Source organism: Lathamus discolor, chromosome 1 (genome assembly GCF_037157495.1).
Source record: "Lathamus discolor isolate bLatDis1 chromosome 1, bLatDis1.hap1, whole genome shotgun sequence".
Classification (NCBI taxonomy): Eukaryota; Metazoa; Chordata; class Aves; order Psittaciformes; family Psittacidae; genus Lathamus; species Lathamus discolor.
In genome coordinates, this window is record NC_088884.1 from 66347178 (window position 1) to 66363522 (window position 16345).

The window sequence follows — 16345 nt, forward strand, 5'->3', positions numbered from 1 at the left end:
AAAGAACATCCTGTACCAGGAATCTGGGCATTTAGGACCCAGGAATAGAAAGGATCTGGCCAAAACCCACTCATTTAAAGAAGAGAACTTCTTTGAGAAGAGGCAGTAACCAGCACTCAAAGCAAAGCATATCACTGCTACATACTAGAAATGTTAATTTTGTTTCTGAGACTGAAAATAGCAGGGAGCACCGCTTGTAGCCCAGGGCTGCAGAGACAAGTAACAGCTCTGAAGGACACCAGTATGAGTTTCTGTTGCAGTACTTTTAGATAACATTTATGTTTTGATGCCACATTTTTCATTTCCAAAGGAAAAGGATTCAACTGTCAGACAGGAATTTTTGGTAATCCTTGGATTACTCTTTCAGAGCCAGAGCAGAGTGAATTCAGGGACAGGATCCTCTGGAGAAAGCCCAGTGTTATGTGGAGCTGCCAAGTGTCCCTTTGCAGAATGACATCCCCTGAATTTGTCTTAGCTCTTTATCTAAGGTGGAGGTGCTCCAAGCTGGCTTCCTGGGCCAAAGACCCATCACCTCTGTACCAGTCTGTTCCAAGGATGTCATAATGTTTATACCTGAACTGTTTTAAAGGAGGAGATGTATGGGGCAGGACAGGGTGGAGGCCACTGTAATGTTAGCTCAGTATGACTATGATAAGCGCTGGCAGAAAGGGGTTTTTTTAAGAAAGCATGGCTACTTTTGTGTTCCCAATGTACTGCACACGTAGCTAAGCAGGAGGAATGGCACAAGCATATTCACAACACAGCCAATATCAGTGACCAAAAATAAACACATTATTTAGACACATTCCAGGGCACCAAGCACCATCTCCCCCCGGCCATCTACTTGCTTTGTTACTCGGCTTAATAAAAGACACTAACTGGGTCTCTGAAACTCCTAGATGTGCTCTCTCCCCGAGACCTGGCTGAGCTGAGAGGGGCTGCAGCACTCTGCCCTTTGCTGGCACCTCAGCCCCAAGCAGGGCTGGCCCAGGGCACTGTGGGCATTGGCACCCCAGGAGGGAGCAGGGCCAGCCAATACCAGCAGTGAGAAGGGGTAAGAAGCGGAGCTGACACAGAGGGAGAGCCTAGCCCTCCTTCTCTGTCTTATCCTGCTGCCAAGGACTGGAAGAGGAGGTGTCAGTCCCTGCTGCCGTCCTTGCATCTCCATGTCAGGTGTAGCTGTTAATCCTTCCCACTCGCCAGCAGCCAGCTTCCTTGTCCAGGGCTGCAGGATGGCCAAAGCAAGCTATGCTGCTACCAACAGCCTCCCACCTAAAGGAGTTTGCCATCATTTTGCTACTGGATTGTGTTGAAATTTTTTCAGTCTTGCTATGCAATCCAGCTGACAAATGGAAATATCTGTATCTGAAATCATTATCTTGTCTCCCCCCACCTCTGTTGGAGAGAAACAGATACTTCTCAGGTGTGATTTGGTTTGTTTTTCAACTGAAACTCCCCTGGAAGTGTGTCTTTACACCAACTATTGTGGGAACCTGGATGACTGCCTGAGATGAAGTCTGCTCTGCAGACACCTAAGAGTCAATTTAATTGCCCCCACCACCCTCCTACTATTTGAGATCCCCTTTGTTATTCAGAGTGAGCTGATGCTCCAGAAGGGTAGCTTCCCACAACTCTTGTATCCTATGTGCCATCCCTATGGTGGTGACTGAGTTACAGGTGTAACAGGAGTACCTTCAATGAACTATTTGTCTATGCTGGTGCACCAGAATAAAGTCCAGACCACGGATATCTGCATCTAGGTACCTACATATAAACTGGGCATCTCAGTTCTAAATAAACAGTGGAGATTCAGCATGCAATTTGCTCTTACAAAGGTGATTTGAGAAGCCTAAAGGTATAAAAACCATGTGTGAAGGACTGCCAGATCTGGTACAGGAGACCCATGTGCTCTTGGAGTGGTCCCTGGAAGCTGAGCAGGATGCCATGTGGCATCTCAAATGACACTTATATGTGATGTGTGCATATTAAGCAATTAAGGTGAGGCCCCGGGTAATCCAGGTAACCACACCTGGGAGCATTTCAATGCACACAGCAGTAGGCACCTGGCACCTGTGCTGGGCCGGCCCTTCTGAACTTTTGGCTGTCTGGGAGCTGAGACACTCACATTTAGGTAATAACCATCAGACATCTAAATTTAGGTGCCCATATCTGCAAGTTACATCCCATCCTTAAACTGAGGTGACAGTGACCTCATGTTGTGCTGTTTGTACTTGTCCACGTAGACCAGTGATTCCTCTCACTCCTTGGCGTAGCATGAGGGCCATGGGCACCATCTCTCAGGCTACCTACCATGAGTCAGCAGCGCTTGGCTTCCTAAGTCACTTGGGATGGTGTATTGTTTGTTTGGGGTTTTTTAAAAGTATCCCCATTTATTAACCTTTTTAAGGTACAGGGTGTGTTTGATGACTGACTCTCAAGGATTTCTCAGGTATTCTGGAAAATGCCAGTGTTACTTTTCTTATCTTTTCTTCTTTTTCCCCTCCCCCCCGATATAATTTTACATGCTGCCTTCCATGGGGTTTTGTGTGTCTATGTAAATGTAGGGAAGTAGTTGGCAGGCCATAATGTTCTCTGACAAGATGCAAATAGGCCGGCAGTGACTAGTGACCTTTGAAAGCCTCTTGGGATGTTTTCCTAGACAGGTTGGGTCCCACTGAGCTGGTGGTAAACTCTTCACCATCACTCCTTTCCTCCTCTCATTTTTAACAACTGCCTCCTTCTTGGCTGGTTCACTAAGCCCGGGAGACCTACTTTAAAGTTAAGATTAATTTCATGTAAAGAAACCTGACATGTCTTTTCCTAAGAAGCCTCAGGATTTTACACTGAAATGAAAGCAGGAAGGACATGAGGAGCTGTCCTACGGCTCAGAACGGCCCACCTGGCAGTGACTCCACTGAGTGTTGCCTTTCACTCAGTAACCCCTCATCCCTGCAGGCACTTGTGTACTTTTATGGGGTGTGCAAGAGAGGGCTCTCTTGTATGGGTTTTGTTGCAACCTCCACATGTGGCGTTCAAAAGGGAGCAGCACCCAGAAATAAACCAGGGGCTCTAAAACAAATGAACAAACAAACAAAATTAATGTGCAGATGTGACAACAATGGGCAAAAAAAAATAAACATGGGCAAAACTCCCCTGGTTTTGGGAAGGAGCACAACCTCCAGGGAGTGGGAAGGATTTCTAGGTTCAGGTCTGTAGCGATCGAGTGCTTGATGTGGATGGACCCTGATGTCAATTCCTTAAGCAGGATAATAAAATACTCCCAGTGAGTAATATTTAAAATAACAGATGGAGTCATGAACATGCTGGAGATACTCAGGGCTGTGGATGGGATTGCACCGATGGGTGTGTCATGCCAGAGGCACAATGTAGGGTAAGGGGGAATTTGTCATCATCTTCTTTCATTAACTTTCGGGGCCAGCAGTTTGGACAAAGTGACTCAGTGCTTGTGAGCAGACAGAACTACGCCAGCAAAGGCAAACTACCCTTTTCAGGAAAGGTGCACGTGGCTCTCACTGGCAGAGGTGGAAGGGATGAGTGGAGCAGATGCATCCCTGTGCCAAAATGTAGCGCCCAGCAAGAACCCTGGGTAAACTGTTTCTGGAGCCAGGCTTGAAGCCACTCTGCTTCTAGGTGCTGTGGGCCCATTTGCATCCTACAATCTCCTCATCTTCCACCTTGCAAGCAATTATCAGGCAAGAAAGCATGTAAAGAGACAAAAGGCTTGGAGCAGGGAGGGGACACACTGCTATTCATAGCTACAGTCCCCACCCATGGGTGCCTGGAGTTGGGCAGGGGAGCACCTTATCAGGTGCTTGGCTGAGCAGCATTCAGTCCTGTCGCAGGGCTGGGACAGGCAGCGGCAACATCCCCACCCCAACGCAGGGGTGAGTGCCTCGCTGACGTCAGGAGGCCTGACTTCATTTCCTGGCGCTGGGACCGTATTTTCATAGTTCTTGCTGCTGGAGAGGAGGCGGTGGAACTGGAATAGGCGTGCTCAGCCACACCTCCCCAGCCTCCAGCTGTTAAAGCTCCCAAGGGGGGTGAGCACAGGGCTGCTGCTCCGCCAGGCTTTCGAAAGAGAAGGTGACCGTGTTACTGGTTTGGAGGGAACTTGCCTCTTCTAGCCAGAGCCTCCCTGTTGCCTTCTCCAGCAGGACCCAGAAAGGTAATTCAAGGCAATGTCCCACAGGGTCCAGGGCAGACCTGCCTCCTGTGGCTGGGGAGGGAAAAGCATACAGGGGGTGGGAGGGCAGGGGCATGGCATGCCACTGCCAACAGGGAAAGCCTTCCACCCTTGACTCTATTAAGAGTCATCTGGAGCTGGGGGAGTTATGGCAGACTTTCTTGGGAAATGGTTTGAAATTTGTGACTGGGTGGGTGCATTTGATGCACAAGTATCGATGAGAGAGGAGGCTCGGACTGGAGGGAGAAGACCTCAGCACTAAAGCAAGAGCCATGATTTGGGGTGAACTGTGAAGTAACCACAGCACAGGCTTCCTTGCACTGACTACAGAGCCCCCTGGGAATCCCAGACACTTCTGTAGGTGCTGGATGAGAAGACTCAGCTTCTGGGGGGCAACACTCACCTAGAAGACCGGGCAGAGACTCTTCATGCCTCATAGAGCATCTACACTGGAAAAAAAGAAAAGGGTGCAAAAATAAGCACAAGTGGCCCAGTTCTCCAAGGCAGTGAGGTCCTTTCCATCCTATTTGTTCCAAGGGCTGTGGCAGTTGGCTGTGGCAAGTATCACTTGCAGTAAGCATCAGTCAGGACCCAGGGCAATGGGTGTGCTCTGTGCTACCCTAGGGTCTCACCCTGGCTCTCTGGACTCTCCACCTGCCCCAATAGTGGGCACCAGTCTATGGAGCTGTGAACAGACAAAGCTAACCTGATCAACAGTAAATGTCTGTGGATAAAATTGTAGTATGTGCTCTCTGAATTTCAGAATGGTTCATTACTTATTACTCACAAATATCCAGCTATCTTTCAGCTATCCCCCAAATTTTTGAAAACAGCTGCATGTGTTATTCACTAATTCTGTTTTCTCCACACGAGTCCAGAGATCCACGTATTTAAATACTTTGCATTTTGTTGTAGACGGCTTTCTGAAGAGCTGCAGATCTCCTTTTACACAGCATGGTTAAAAGCTGGGAAAACATTCCAGCATTTATAAGCAGGTCACATTGAGGCGTATGTGGAGCTGAGAGTGAAAAAGTGATATTTTTCCCCTTCATTCATCCCCTGATTAGATCAACTGCCATTTATTGAAGATTCAACCTATACTCCCTAAAATCTTTTGGAAGGGTTTTAGAATCATCCTCATAGCTGCAGTACATTGTTCTGGAGGGGGAAAAATCAAGGCAAACAGCATGGTGAGCACTGAAGAATAAATTTTGCAAGGTTTATTTTTCTTTATCAATAAGAAAGCCCTTGGTTTTCCAGTGTGGGTCATCATTACGGCCATATTCCCCCAAGTTTTATGGCAATATTGTATCTAAACTTTGGGTTTGATAGATTTTAGATACCTGATCTTAACTGAGCAATTTGGTGCCTAGAAAGTGCCTAACGTCCTTGTGCAGTGTTTTCTGTACATGCTTCAGGCTCCTAAGGAAATAGGCAACTTTATTCCCCTCGGCAATGGGCAGAGCTCATCTAAACAGCACTCTTTATCTCCTGCAAGACAGACTTAAGCCAGGCTTAAGCAGAAAGCACTGAACTCCTCATGACGAGACAGCAGGAATGTGGTGGGTGCATTCGAGACCTTGTCCATCCTTGATTCGTGGACCCCTCAAGAAGTAATATGATGGTTACTTCCCGTGCATTACCTCTGACATGTCAGGCTTCCAGCCAGTGTAAAGTAATATTCTGTGGAGGGGACTGAGGTCTTTGGGATGGCTCTTACTACTTTGCTAGGAAGAATATGAGTTTAGGGGGTCATGGTTGGTGGCCTATATTTGCTATTTAATTTGGAGTGAGAAGAGCTACGCTGGAGGAATCTAGGTTAGCTATCTGCAGGGTAAAAGGCAGTTAAGGTTCCCCTTCATTAATACACATACATGGAAGATAAGCAAGGAAATCAAAAGACTGAAAAGAAACAGAGTAATGAGTTTCCTGTTCTGCATTGCTCATCTGTGAACCTCACTGGTACAAGGTGCATATGTTGTCTGAACTTGTCAAAAGAGTGTAAACTGTACTATGACTAACAGCTGCCCTTGTATCACTAAAGTGACAAGGCAGTACAGTCTTTGTGCTGCGTGGCACCAAGACCTGTGAAAGCTCACTTTCTCCCTTCTCCCCATGCTCCTATGACATTGCACAACCCCAGGCATGGTACAAAGGACAAGAAAGGTGAATTGCTACCTGCTAAGGTCTTGTCTTGACCTGGATAGAGAGCTGATGGCAAACAAAGGGATGGCTTTGCTCTCACAGCCCCATGCCCTTAGCACTGTGGTATCCTTCCCTAGTGTGGTGGGGATGGGAGTCTGCCCTGCCTCTCCTTCCCCACTGCTGGCAGCACCCAGGTTGTGGATGCCCCATGCCTGGCAGTGTTCAAGGCCAGGTTAGCTGGAGCTTTGAGCAACCTAGTCTAGTGGAAGGCATCCCTGCAGTGGGGTTGGAACCAGGTGATCTTTAAGGTCCCTTCCCTCCCAACCCATTCTAGGATATGACAGCTTGTGTCTTTTCTGCTTCTACAGCTTTGGGGAAACATTTTGTGAGGAGTTTGTCCAAGAAGGCGAGAGGATGACGTCACGTCCCCGAGGCTGCGGCAGCATCAATGAAAGCTATTACTTGCTTTGTGACATGGAGGAGGCCTGGGGGATTGTCCTGGAGTCACTGGCTGCAGCTGGTGTCCTCGTCACCATTTTCCTCATCTGCTCGCTCTTCTTTCTCATCTGCAAAGTCCAAGACAACAGCAAGCGGCACATGCTCTCTGTCTATTTCTTCTTTCTCTTAGGCACACTCGGCATTTTTGGTCTCACTTTTGCCTTCATCATTAAACTCAATGAAAGGACTCGCCCTACTCGCTTCTTCTTATTTGGAGTCATCTTCGCTCTTTGCTTCTCATGCCTCCTCGCCCATGCGTGCAACCTCAACAAACTAGTGAGAGGAAGAAAACCATTCTCCTGGCTGGTGTTGCTGCTCCTCATTGTTTCCTTTGCCCTGGTACAAATTGTGATCAATATTGAGTATTTAGTCACCATGCTAGTAAACCAGAGAGAGGACTTTTTGACTATGTCTACGGAAAAGACTAACAAAGACTTTGTCATGCTTTTGATCTACGTGCTCTTCTTAATGGCTCTGACCTTCTTGGTTTCCATGTTCACATTCTGTGGGCCATACAAAAGCTGGAAGAGGCATGGGGCACACATCTTTGTCACTGTCCTGTTCTCCATTGCCATTTGGGTAGTGTGGATCACTATGCTCACAAAAGGCAACACAGCCTTAAACAAGAAAACCTGGGATGATCCTGTTGTGGCCATTGCTCTGGTGTCCAATGGATGGGTCTTCCTGATAATGTATATAGTGCCTGAAATTTGTTTCCTCACTGCCCCTCTGAAGCTGGAGGACTACCCTCCAGAAAATGACTTCTGCCAAGCCAAGTTCATAAAGCAGACAACTGGAGTGGACAACCATGCCTACACCCAAGATGAACTTGTGCAAGGTATGGTAAAGTGAATGACTCCACTGTTCCCCAGTCCTAAGCGCACATGCACCACTAATGAGCTGAAAGGTGTAGGAGGGCTACAAGAAAGGTTTTGAAGATGATGGATAATTTAGAGGCAGGGAAAAGTTTCTGACTGGTGAAACTTCAGAAATGCAAGTGAAAATTAATCTGCAGACAAGAGGGAAAAGAGTAAAGACCAATACAAAAGCCAAAGATATGTAGGAGTGACAGACTAGGAGACTTACTGCGTATCAGGGCTGAGACATAAGTCCTTATGACTCTGTTATGTCTGGAAAGTTTGTGTAAAAATTGAGGTTTTGTTTGTCTCTTAGCAATGCTCCAGCTCTTCAGACCTTTCCAGGTTATTCCTTGGAGATTATTTATTCCCAATTCTGGTACGGTTCCCATTATCCATTTAGAAATGAACCCTTCATCTAAAAAGGAGGCAAGAAGGTCATACTTTTCTGTATGAAAACCAGAAATTTCTCTGTAGGCATTTCCCATGCCTACTTGGACAAAGCAACACGTTTTAGCAATTGAGGCTTCCCATATCTATGTGTAGGAGATGTGACTACACTCCCTGTGGATCTGCTATTGAGATCACATTTATCCCTGGAGTCAGACCTCCAGGTTTGCAAAAGAACAGCTGAAAAAGGCTGTGTTGTCCCAGGGAATACCACAGAGGGGGCCTTGCACATGTACATGGGAGGGATTTGACTGGTGATGATGACAGCAATTGTGAGGCAACAGGAGGTGTCTAAACTCCAAGGCCACCTGTGTCCTGTTATTTACAATACCATTCATTCCTGCTTTCATAAGGAAATATTTAGTAAGTCACCCACCTGTGGATTTTAACCCAGTCCTGCCTGCATATTGCATAGTTCAATCAGTCTCAAACCAGCTGCTAACATTGCCACAGGCCCTATGAGTCTCCCTCACAGAGTATTTTCAGGCTACCATATAACACTAACTCACTAACTTTCCCCCACTTTTGTCTTGTGATTCAGGAAACACAGGAGACAACAGCTACTCCCCATACTCTTCTCAGTTTCAGATGAAGGTAAGTTCACACCCCACTTTAGCTTTTTCACAACATGTAGGCTACTGTTTACGTCCTGAAGGAGAAGGGGCAAAGACAGATGGACCTAGAGCAGGCTTTATGGAGGCAGACAGGAGCTTTACATGGAGCTAGGCGATACCATGTGTTCATGGAGGTATTTGTGGCTGGGGGAGGGAGCTCTGATATGTACAGGGACCTAGGAAGGCAAGAGGGGCCTGAGGCAAAGTCTGAGATTGTTTATTTCGGTACTTCTGGATTTGACATCACATAAGAAGTCCTTTCTTTGAGCACTGTTCCTGCAGTAGATTGTGCCCTTTCCTCATTAGGTCGTGCTCCTTTCCCCAGCCCATGCCCTGAATGTCCTGAATGCCCACCAGCAATCACTGGAAGTTGCAGGGCAGATCGAGAGTGGGCAGCCTGTGTGTCCGCATGTCTATTCAACAGTCCTCCTTCAGATGACAGCATAGTTCACATCATGTCCCCACATGTCCTCCAGTGACGTGTCTCCATTACTGATTTGTTTTGCCATGATTCTCTTCCACAGCCCCAGTTATCACATGTTCAGGAAACCTTCAGCTCTGTTTCTCCCTCTTCTGGTTTTTGGGGTTTTTTTTGGGTTTTTTTTTTGTTGGTTTGTTTTGGTTTGTTTTGGGTTTTGTTTTGTTTTTTTTTTTATTTTTGTAAGCTTTATTCTATTAATTCTCTCCAGTTTTGAAAAGTAAAGACTTTTGTGCTTCCTTTTCAGACCATCGATCCCCAAAATGATTTCTCTATTCCTCGGGCCAAGGCCCGGACAAGCCCATACCATGACTACACCGGTGGGAAAGGCCCCATGTAGCAGTTCCACAGTGAGCAAAAAGGCTAAGTGCCCATCAGCAGAGGCGTGGGGAATAGGCCACATGGTGACAAGCGAGTCATCCTGCAAAAGAGTCAACACACACTGACAAAAGAGAAGAGGGGTCCTCTTTTCCCCACACACCTTGTAAGCCCCTCTCATTCCTCACACACAGCTTTCAGACACATCCTGGTCTTGCTCACTCTTTTTATCTGTGGTATAGAGCTCATTTCTTCTGACAGAGGAATGTGCTGGGAAGAGCCTGTCCTGGACTATTTTCAGCAGGAATGCTGTAGGGCTGGAGCAGCAGGAAGCTGATCAGCTGGGTTTGTGACCATCTCTGCCCCAGCCAGGACTTGCTTTGATAGCTTGTGGGTATGCCTGTGCCCTGTGTGTGATGGGAGAAGAGGAAGGAACAGAAGCATCAGCCCCACTCCTGCCCACCCAGGAACACATCTCCAGTACCTCTGAGAACACCCTTATCAATACAGCATTTCTTTTGTGCTATCCTTTCCTGGCCTTCCTCCAGAGAGCAGGGAAGAGACAGGGAGGGCTGGGAAGAGTATTCTTTTTTTTCCTCTTCATGTTCACTTCAGCTCCTTCCTCATCACCTAGGTTGGAGAGGGGAGAGAAAATCTAAAGACATGAAAACATCTGCCCCTATTTACTTTGACATGCTTTCTGATTTGCACTGTAGCATTAGCCCCTTTCCTAGCTCAGGCTCCTGACCAAGCACCCCAAGGTGCCTGTCCAACCTGCAAATCCTCCTCCCCACCCCTACAACCCCTCACTGTGGATCCCTGCAGACAAAACCTCTTCTGTGCAGCTGCTTCCAATACCCTGGTGGCATTTAATCCCATGCACCTTGGAGCTCTGCCTGCTCTGGAGTGTGTCTGTGGCATTAACACAAACATTTCCCAAGCAGCCAGCTTAAAGAAGGCGGATGCCCTTGTTCCAGGAGTGAGTGAACATGAGTGTGCGTGTGCGTGTATGTGTGCGTGCTGTGTGGACTGCACCCTGGTGATGAGCAATGAGTCTGCAGAGTTGAATCATTCTGTAGCCTGCTTTGCATTTGGTAAATAGCTTTCCATGATATTTCATATAGAAATGCATAGAGCTCTCCAAGTGGGTGTGTATGATACACTGGTGTCTGACACAGCTGTATATTTACTTAGTACTTTGTACGTGGAATATTTAATTAATAAAAAGCCAGAGAGCCTGACTACGAGAGGCTGGTGCTCTTCTTGGGAATGTGGTTCCTCTAATGGCTGGTGGAATGGCAGCAACAGTTCTCCATGGGTTGGAGTGGGTCACCTGAGAGATTGCAGCCCTGAGGAGAATGGCAGAGATGCTGGCTTGTTCAAAGCTGTGTCTCTCTGGGCAAGAGATCAGCTGCTTGAGGGTGCAGAAGACGGTTATAGCTTCTCTGTGCTACTTTTCTTGAATGAAGCAAGCTGATTCAATGTTAGAAGTGTTTAAGAAATATAAAGCCAAACAGCAAATGCAGGAGGAAAGACAGGACCTTTTCATCCTGTATCTGTGTCTGCTGCATCTATATTCCAGTGTTTATTTACTTGTATCATGATGGGTTCTTGCATAATCAAGAATAGGAAAGGAGCTTGTAGGTATTTAATTCAGCTGGTAAAAATCTGTCTTTCCAATGTTCTGAAGACATGTAATATTTTTATTTGAAAGTAGAAACAATATTAAAGCAAAATTATAATGATTATGATGATGTTAATAGTAATAAATTTTTTAAAAACTCCTGATGTTATGAGGCTGTAATCTCCCATTTTAGAGGCTTCCTCTCCCATGAGTTTTTATATGGTATGATGTGCTACCACATATCCATATGCTCCTGGCAAACAAACCCCCTTCCTCAGGTACAGTGCTGTCTAGAATAGGCCAGGCTGGGCCCCACCCACTCCGCCTACCAGCAGTGAAGGGCAATGTAGAGACATTTGGGTCTTCTGAATCTCTTGGCAACGTAAAGAGCCCTCCTAGGCATTGGTTTGAAATGCATCACAGGACATCTTGCCTTTCTCTAGTAAATTTGAGGTGGAACTGATGCTTACCCTCTCCTCCTTCTTTCCCCCACCCGCACCTACAGAGTCCCTCACATACAACACAGAGGATAGGAGAGAAAACTTAAGGATACTAATGTAACATTGGGAAACGGATTAGCAAGGTGGCATGTGAAGCCATGTGCAAGTTGTTGGCTTGCAAAATGAAGGTAGGAAGGATGTGCTTGAGCCCATACCAGACTTTAAAGAAATTACTCTTTCAAGCTAATGTGGTGCCACTGATGGCTAAAATGTAGCTAGAGTATGTCCCAGGAGGAGCTGAAAATGCGTTAGAACAGAGCCAGTTTCCCTTCTTTTGTGGAGTCCAGTGGAGCAAAAGGGAGCACAGGAGAAGTGAGAGCATAGCACACTTTTACTGTGTGCCTTTTCCACATCCTAGACACTTGCCAACTCCTTCACTGATGGCCACAGACAAGAAAGTGCCTCTCAAATGAACTCTCTTGGCCCTAGAAGCAGCAAAAGTAGGGGGTTGAGGGACACCATATGCACTCCCATCAATTCAGGGTGTGTCGATTTTCTTGATTACTTGGTTGTTACTGTGCATGCTGTTCAGCAGAGAGCAAAACTCTCCTTCCACGGATTTACAGTGCTTTTTAGAGTATTCTTTTTAAACCTCTGTAATGATACAAATACCAATCTGCCCAGAGTTATTTTGCACTTGTTCAATATCAAGGCAACTTTGGGTAAGCACTGATTTAAACTTTCTGTGGAAGCTGGTGCTGGCAGGAAAGGGGTGATGCTGCTCTGCAGGTTTCTCACACCTCAGGAGAGTCTTTTGAGAAAGCAGGAGTTTCATCTTTTCTTAAGACTGAGTTTAAACCGAATCAGTCAGCCACTCAGACACACACACACGCATGTCTCAGGTAAACTCTAAGCTGGTGGGGCCAGGTAGACTGGACCCAAAAAGAGCAAGCGAGTGGAGGGGGCAGGAAGATTGCCTCATCCTTATGCTGTTTTTTATTAAAATCTGTCCCGTGGAAGGCCAGTAAGCCCAGTAAGGGCCTGTCCCTACCCTCTCTCCTGCAAAGGGCTCCCTTGATGGTGGGGGCTACAGGTCTGCTGCCTTCAGGGCCCTCTGGTTTCTAGTTCCTCCTCTTCCTGTTTGAGGAGACCAGAGCACCAGAAATGTACACACTGGAAAAGAGCTGGCACAGAGCACACCTGGGTTATGAAAGCAAACAGGATTATCAGGAGGTGGGATAAACACAGCTGAACTTCAGGTCAGGGATGTCATGGGAAAAGGGCAAAGAAGAGAAGAGGCATCACTCGGACCTAGGGCTTTCAGGGTCATCATCCATGGGCTTGCCAGGACTGCAGGGCTTCACTTGCCTGGCCAAGGGTGGGCACAGAGAACGTAGCAAACCCTTTGGGCACAGACACAGTCCGGTGGTACCACAACCTGGGTCAGGGAAGGACTTTGCTGGGTTCACCTCCCAGATGCTCCCTGGCTTGCCAAAAAATCTCTTTTTGGCAGCTGGTGCTGATACCACCCTCCCTAAACAAGGTGTTTCTCTGGGAGGGATTCACCTTCTCCCCACAAGCCATGTAGCCCTTGCTGTGTGTGGCATAGGAGTGATAAATGAGTCCCCGTCCTTCAGCTGGGGCAGCAGATGCCAGGGACTAGCTGTCAGCAGCGTGGAGCACACTGTCAGCTGGTGGGGCTGCTGCTGGGTTGTGTCCTCCTTCAGGCTCTGGAAGCAGAGGTGTTGGGGAGCATGCCCAATTCCCATGCCTTTTGGTCATGGTCCCCACCAGGCTGACTGTGGACCAAGAAAGCAAGCACTGGTGTCCTGGTGTGGCAGGAGGCAGCTGCATGGGATCAGAACCCATGACACTTTGTAAGCCCCTTGTAAGCATAGGGCAACCTTCGTACCCCCCATACTTTTCTGAAGCAGGTGCTGGAAAAGCTGCATTCCCTCTGGCCTGCTCCATATGAATGATGGGTCACTGGCACACACCCCTGTATCTCTCCCTCAGATGTCCCCTTTGCTGCATCTGTCCCCTCTCTATTCCAATATGCAACAAAGAGCAGTGTCAAGTGGTGACTCAGGCTTTGCCTGAGTAACTGGGACTGGTGGGGAGGCTGGCACAGCCTTGTGCACCCTCTCTCTGCAGGCTCCTGGCACCAGGGCATCACTTTAATCGGATCTGCTCCCCAAGGAACAGAATCACAAGGCACGGCAACTGTTGGCCCAAGCGTTCATGGTTCTTCTATGGAAAAGGTACAGATGGTGTAACCAGTCCCAGTGACAGGAGTCACCTCCCATAAAAACCTGCACTGTAGGTTTAAGTGTATCTTGTCACACTGGACCAGAAATAGAGGTACCTGAGGAGCAGAAACGCCCCCCATTTTCCTAGCCCTGGTACAGGTAAGGGAGCAGAGTATCCTTCAGCCACCTCAAGCAGCTGCACTACAGCCTGTGAGCAGCACTTAGAGGAGACTAATACCCAGAGGAGCAAGTGACAGCATCAGAACATCATCCCCCCACACACACATATTCACCTGGCCAGGTGGGTTGCTTAGCTTACACTGTTCTGCTCCACACACATACTCCATAGGAAGGGAGTGGCTTTGTAGTGCCTTAAAGACAAACGAGATCTAAAAGCTGACAGCGTGTAGGAGTCCTGGGGAGGAAGTTCAGAAGCCCCTGCTGGCATTTGCCTGCTTTCTGGGGAACACTGTATGCAAAATGAGGTGTGCCTCAGCAGCGGCAAGCCCAGTCCTTGGGTACCAGCTGCTCTGCATCATCTCACCCAGGCTGCGGCTGGTGAGCTGCTGGTGAGCAGCTGCACTCAATGAGTCTGTGCCCTTAATCAGCCACCCAACCACAGGGACTCGGATTCTTCTGTCCCAAGGTAGTCTTCGCTGTTGCACTGAGCAATGCTGGACAATGGCTGTAGAAGTTCCTCCTAGGAGGTCCCTGTCCCACTCCAACCACCCTGGTCCCTGTGTGCCTGGCACTTGTTCTGTCCCCTCTCCTTGCCTGCAGCACACACCATTCTGCACCCCGGCCTGTCCTGTGTGGGATCCCCTCCCTCCTCTCAAGTCAATGTGCCCTGATACCCACAGTTTCTAGAGAAACTGGTATTTGCTTGGCCTTTGCTATGGTGATGAGTGAAGCACTGTGCTAAATAAGAGTGTCGTTTTCTGCAAAAGGCAGAAAGTGCCAAGTGTGGAGCAGGAGCTCCCCTCCCAGCTGGCCAGGCTGATCTCATCTGGATCTCTTTCTGCAGTCAGCCAGGGCTCTGCCTGGCTTAGTTGATTCTCCCATCTAACCAGCAACAGGTGCATTTGAGCAGAAAGGCTGTGCCTTTCAAAATTAGTATCTTGTTCTCTGATGAATTAGTCCAGAGGTGAAATTGAATGCTGTGCTTCTGACATGTCTAAAAATGGTCAGAAGTGAGGCTCAAATGCTGGAGCAGGAGTATGAAGAAAATTTTGGATGAGATCTATAGTCAATGTGAGATACCTCGGTAGGTATCTTTTCGTAGGTACCTACAACGAGCAGCACCATCCTTGACTTTGGTGCTGCTCTTTGTTTGCATTTCCCTGCAAATCAGCTCTTCACTGGTTTTGCCAGACTGAACAAACACATGTTTGAATCTCAGAAATTAGGCATCTTGGTGTTGCTCAGTGTCTCTTAGTCATCCCAGAGCCACTCTATAATCTAAGTAGAGACTGTTCCTGCAGGCACTCTGGTTTTAGCAGTGTCCAACCATCCTCTCTCACTGCCTATTTGCTTGGAAGGAGCCAACCATGACCATCAGCCGCCTGAGACTAGTACCAATGAGGCACCCAGGGCCTGGGATACTTTCAGCATCTGCCTGGTATTCACAGTCTCCAGAACAGTGGGCGACATCCCACTGGGGTAATTCTGGATAGAGTGAAAGCAACCCCATCAAAACCAGGGAGGAGGCTGGATTTAGGTTTCTGGTTCCTTAAGGGAAGCGGACGCAATGCCGAGAAAAGTTGGTGCGAAGGAAAGAGCCTGTACCTCAGGAGTGAAACCCGCCCGGAGGCTTCTCCTGCGGTTCCAATAGTGGACACCAGGTGGCGCCCTTGCTCCGCAGAGCCCAGAGCCGCTCCTCAGGGCCCAACGAAGGGAGGATGATTTGGGGGGAGCTGCTTCCGCCGCAAGTTCGTGGGGTCCTCCACCCCGGGGCCTGGGACTCCTTGTTGTAATAATAATTAAAAGCAAAACGGAAAACCCAGCATCGCATTAAGGCTTTGATATTAAAACCATTTAGAAAAAGTTATTTTGTGGCTTTTCATTGAACTTCAGCGAAATTTGCAGTTTTGCTCGCATGAAATGATTTGACTCAGAAGGTTCAAATAAAAATAATAATAATAATAAAAAAACCCCAAGCAAACAAAAAAACCCTCAAAGCTTTCTAGCCTAAAAAGGAAGCTCTTTCACTGTGAAGTTCAGCTTGTTTTCTGCAGCAATACAAAGAGCTTGTCTCTGAACTCATTTTATTTTAGTCACAGTTTGGTTTGATTTCAACCAATGTCTTCCTGACTGGCTGCACTTCAGCTGGAAACGACTGCCTGGAGAGCCTCCTGCCCAGCTCTGTGCGTGGGCAAGGAGGGTCAGTCAGACCTCAGAGCCTGGGCCACAGGCTGCTGGTGCTTCGCAGCTCTGAAGGAGATGGACAGTCCCTGGGATAGGGCAGCAAA

General features: G+C 47.8%; 1 protein-coding gene across 2 annotated transcripts in view; it reads left to right on the plus strand.

The window, feature by feature from the left end:
* LOC136012992 (retinoic acid-induced protein 3-like) overlaps positions 1–10805 on the plus strand; it is a 26079-nt gene extending 15274 nt beyond the window's left edge. Inside the window, exons 1-4 of one of the 2 annotated variants that reach the window (XM_065676164.1) lie at positions 3854–4186; positions 6718–7685; positions 8696–8748; positions 9494–10805. In XM_065676164.1, the coding sequence (XP_065532236.1) occupies positions 6764–7685; positions 8696–8748; positions 9494–9586 (1068 nt within the window). In that variant the 5' untranslated portion in view covers positions 3854–4186; positions 6718–6763 and the 3' untranslated portion in view covers positions 9587–10805. Of the gene's footprint in view, positions 1–3853; positions 4187–6717; positions 7686–8695; positions 8749–9493 lie in introns of those variants that run through there. The other variant, XM_065676173.1, reaches the window with a different exon arrangement.
* Positions 10806–16345: the final 5540 nt, after the last annotated feature.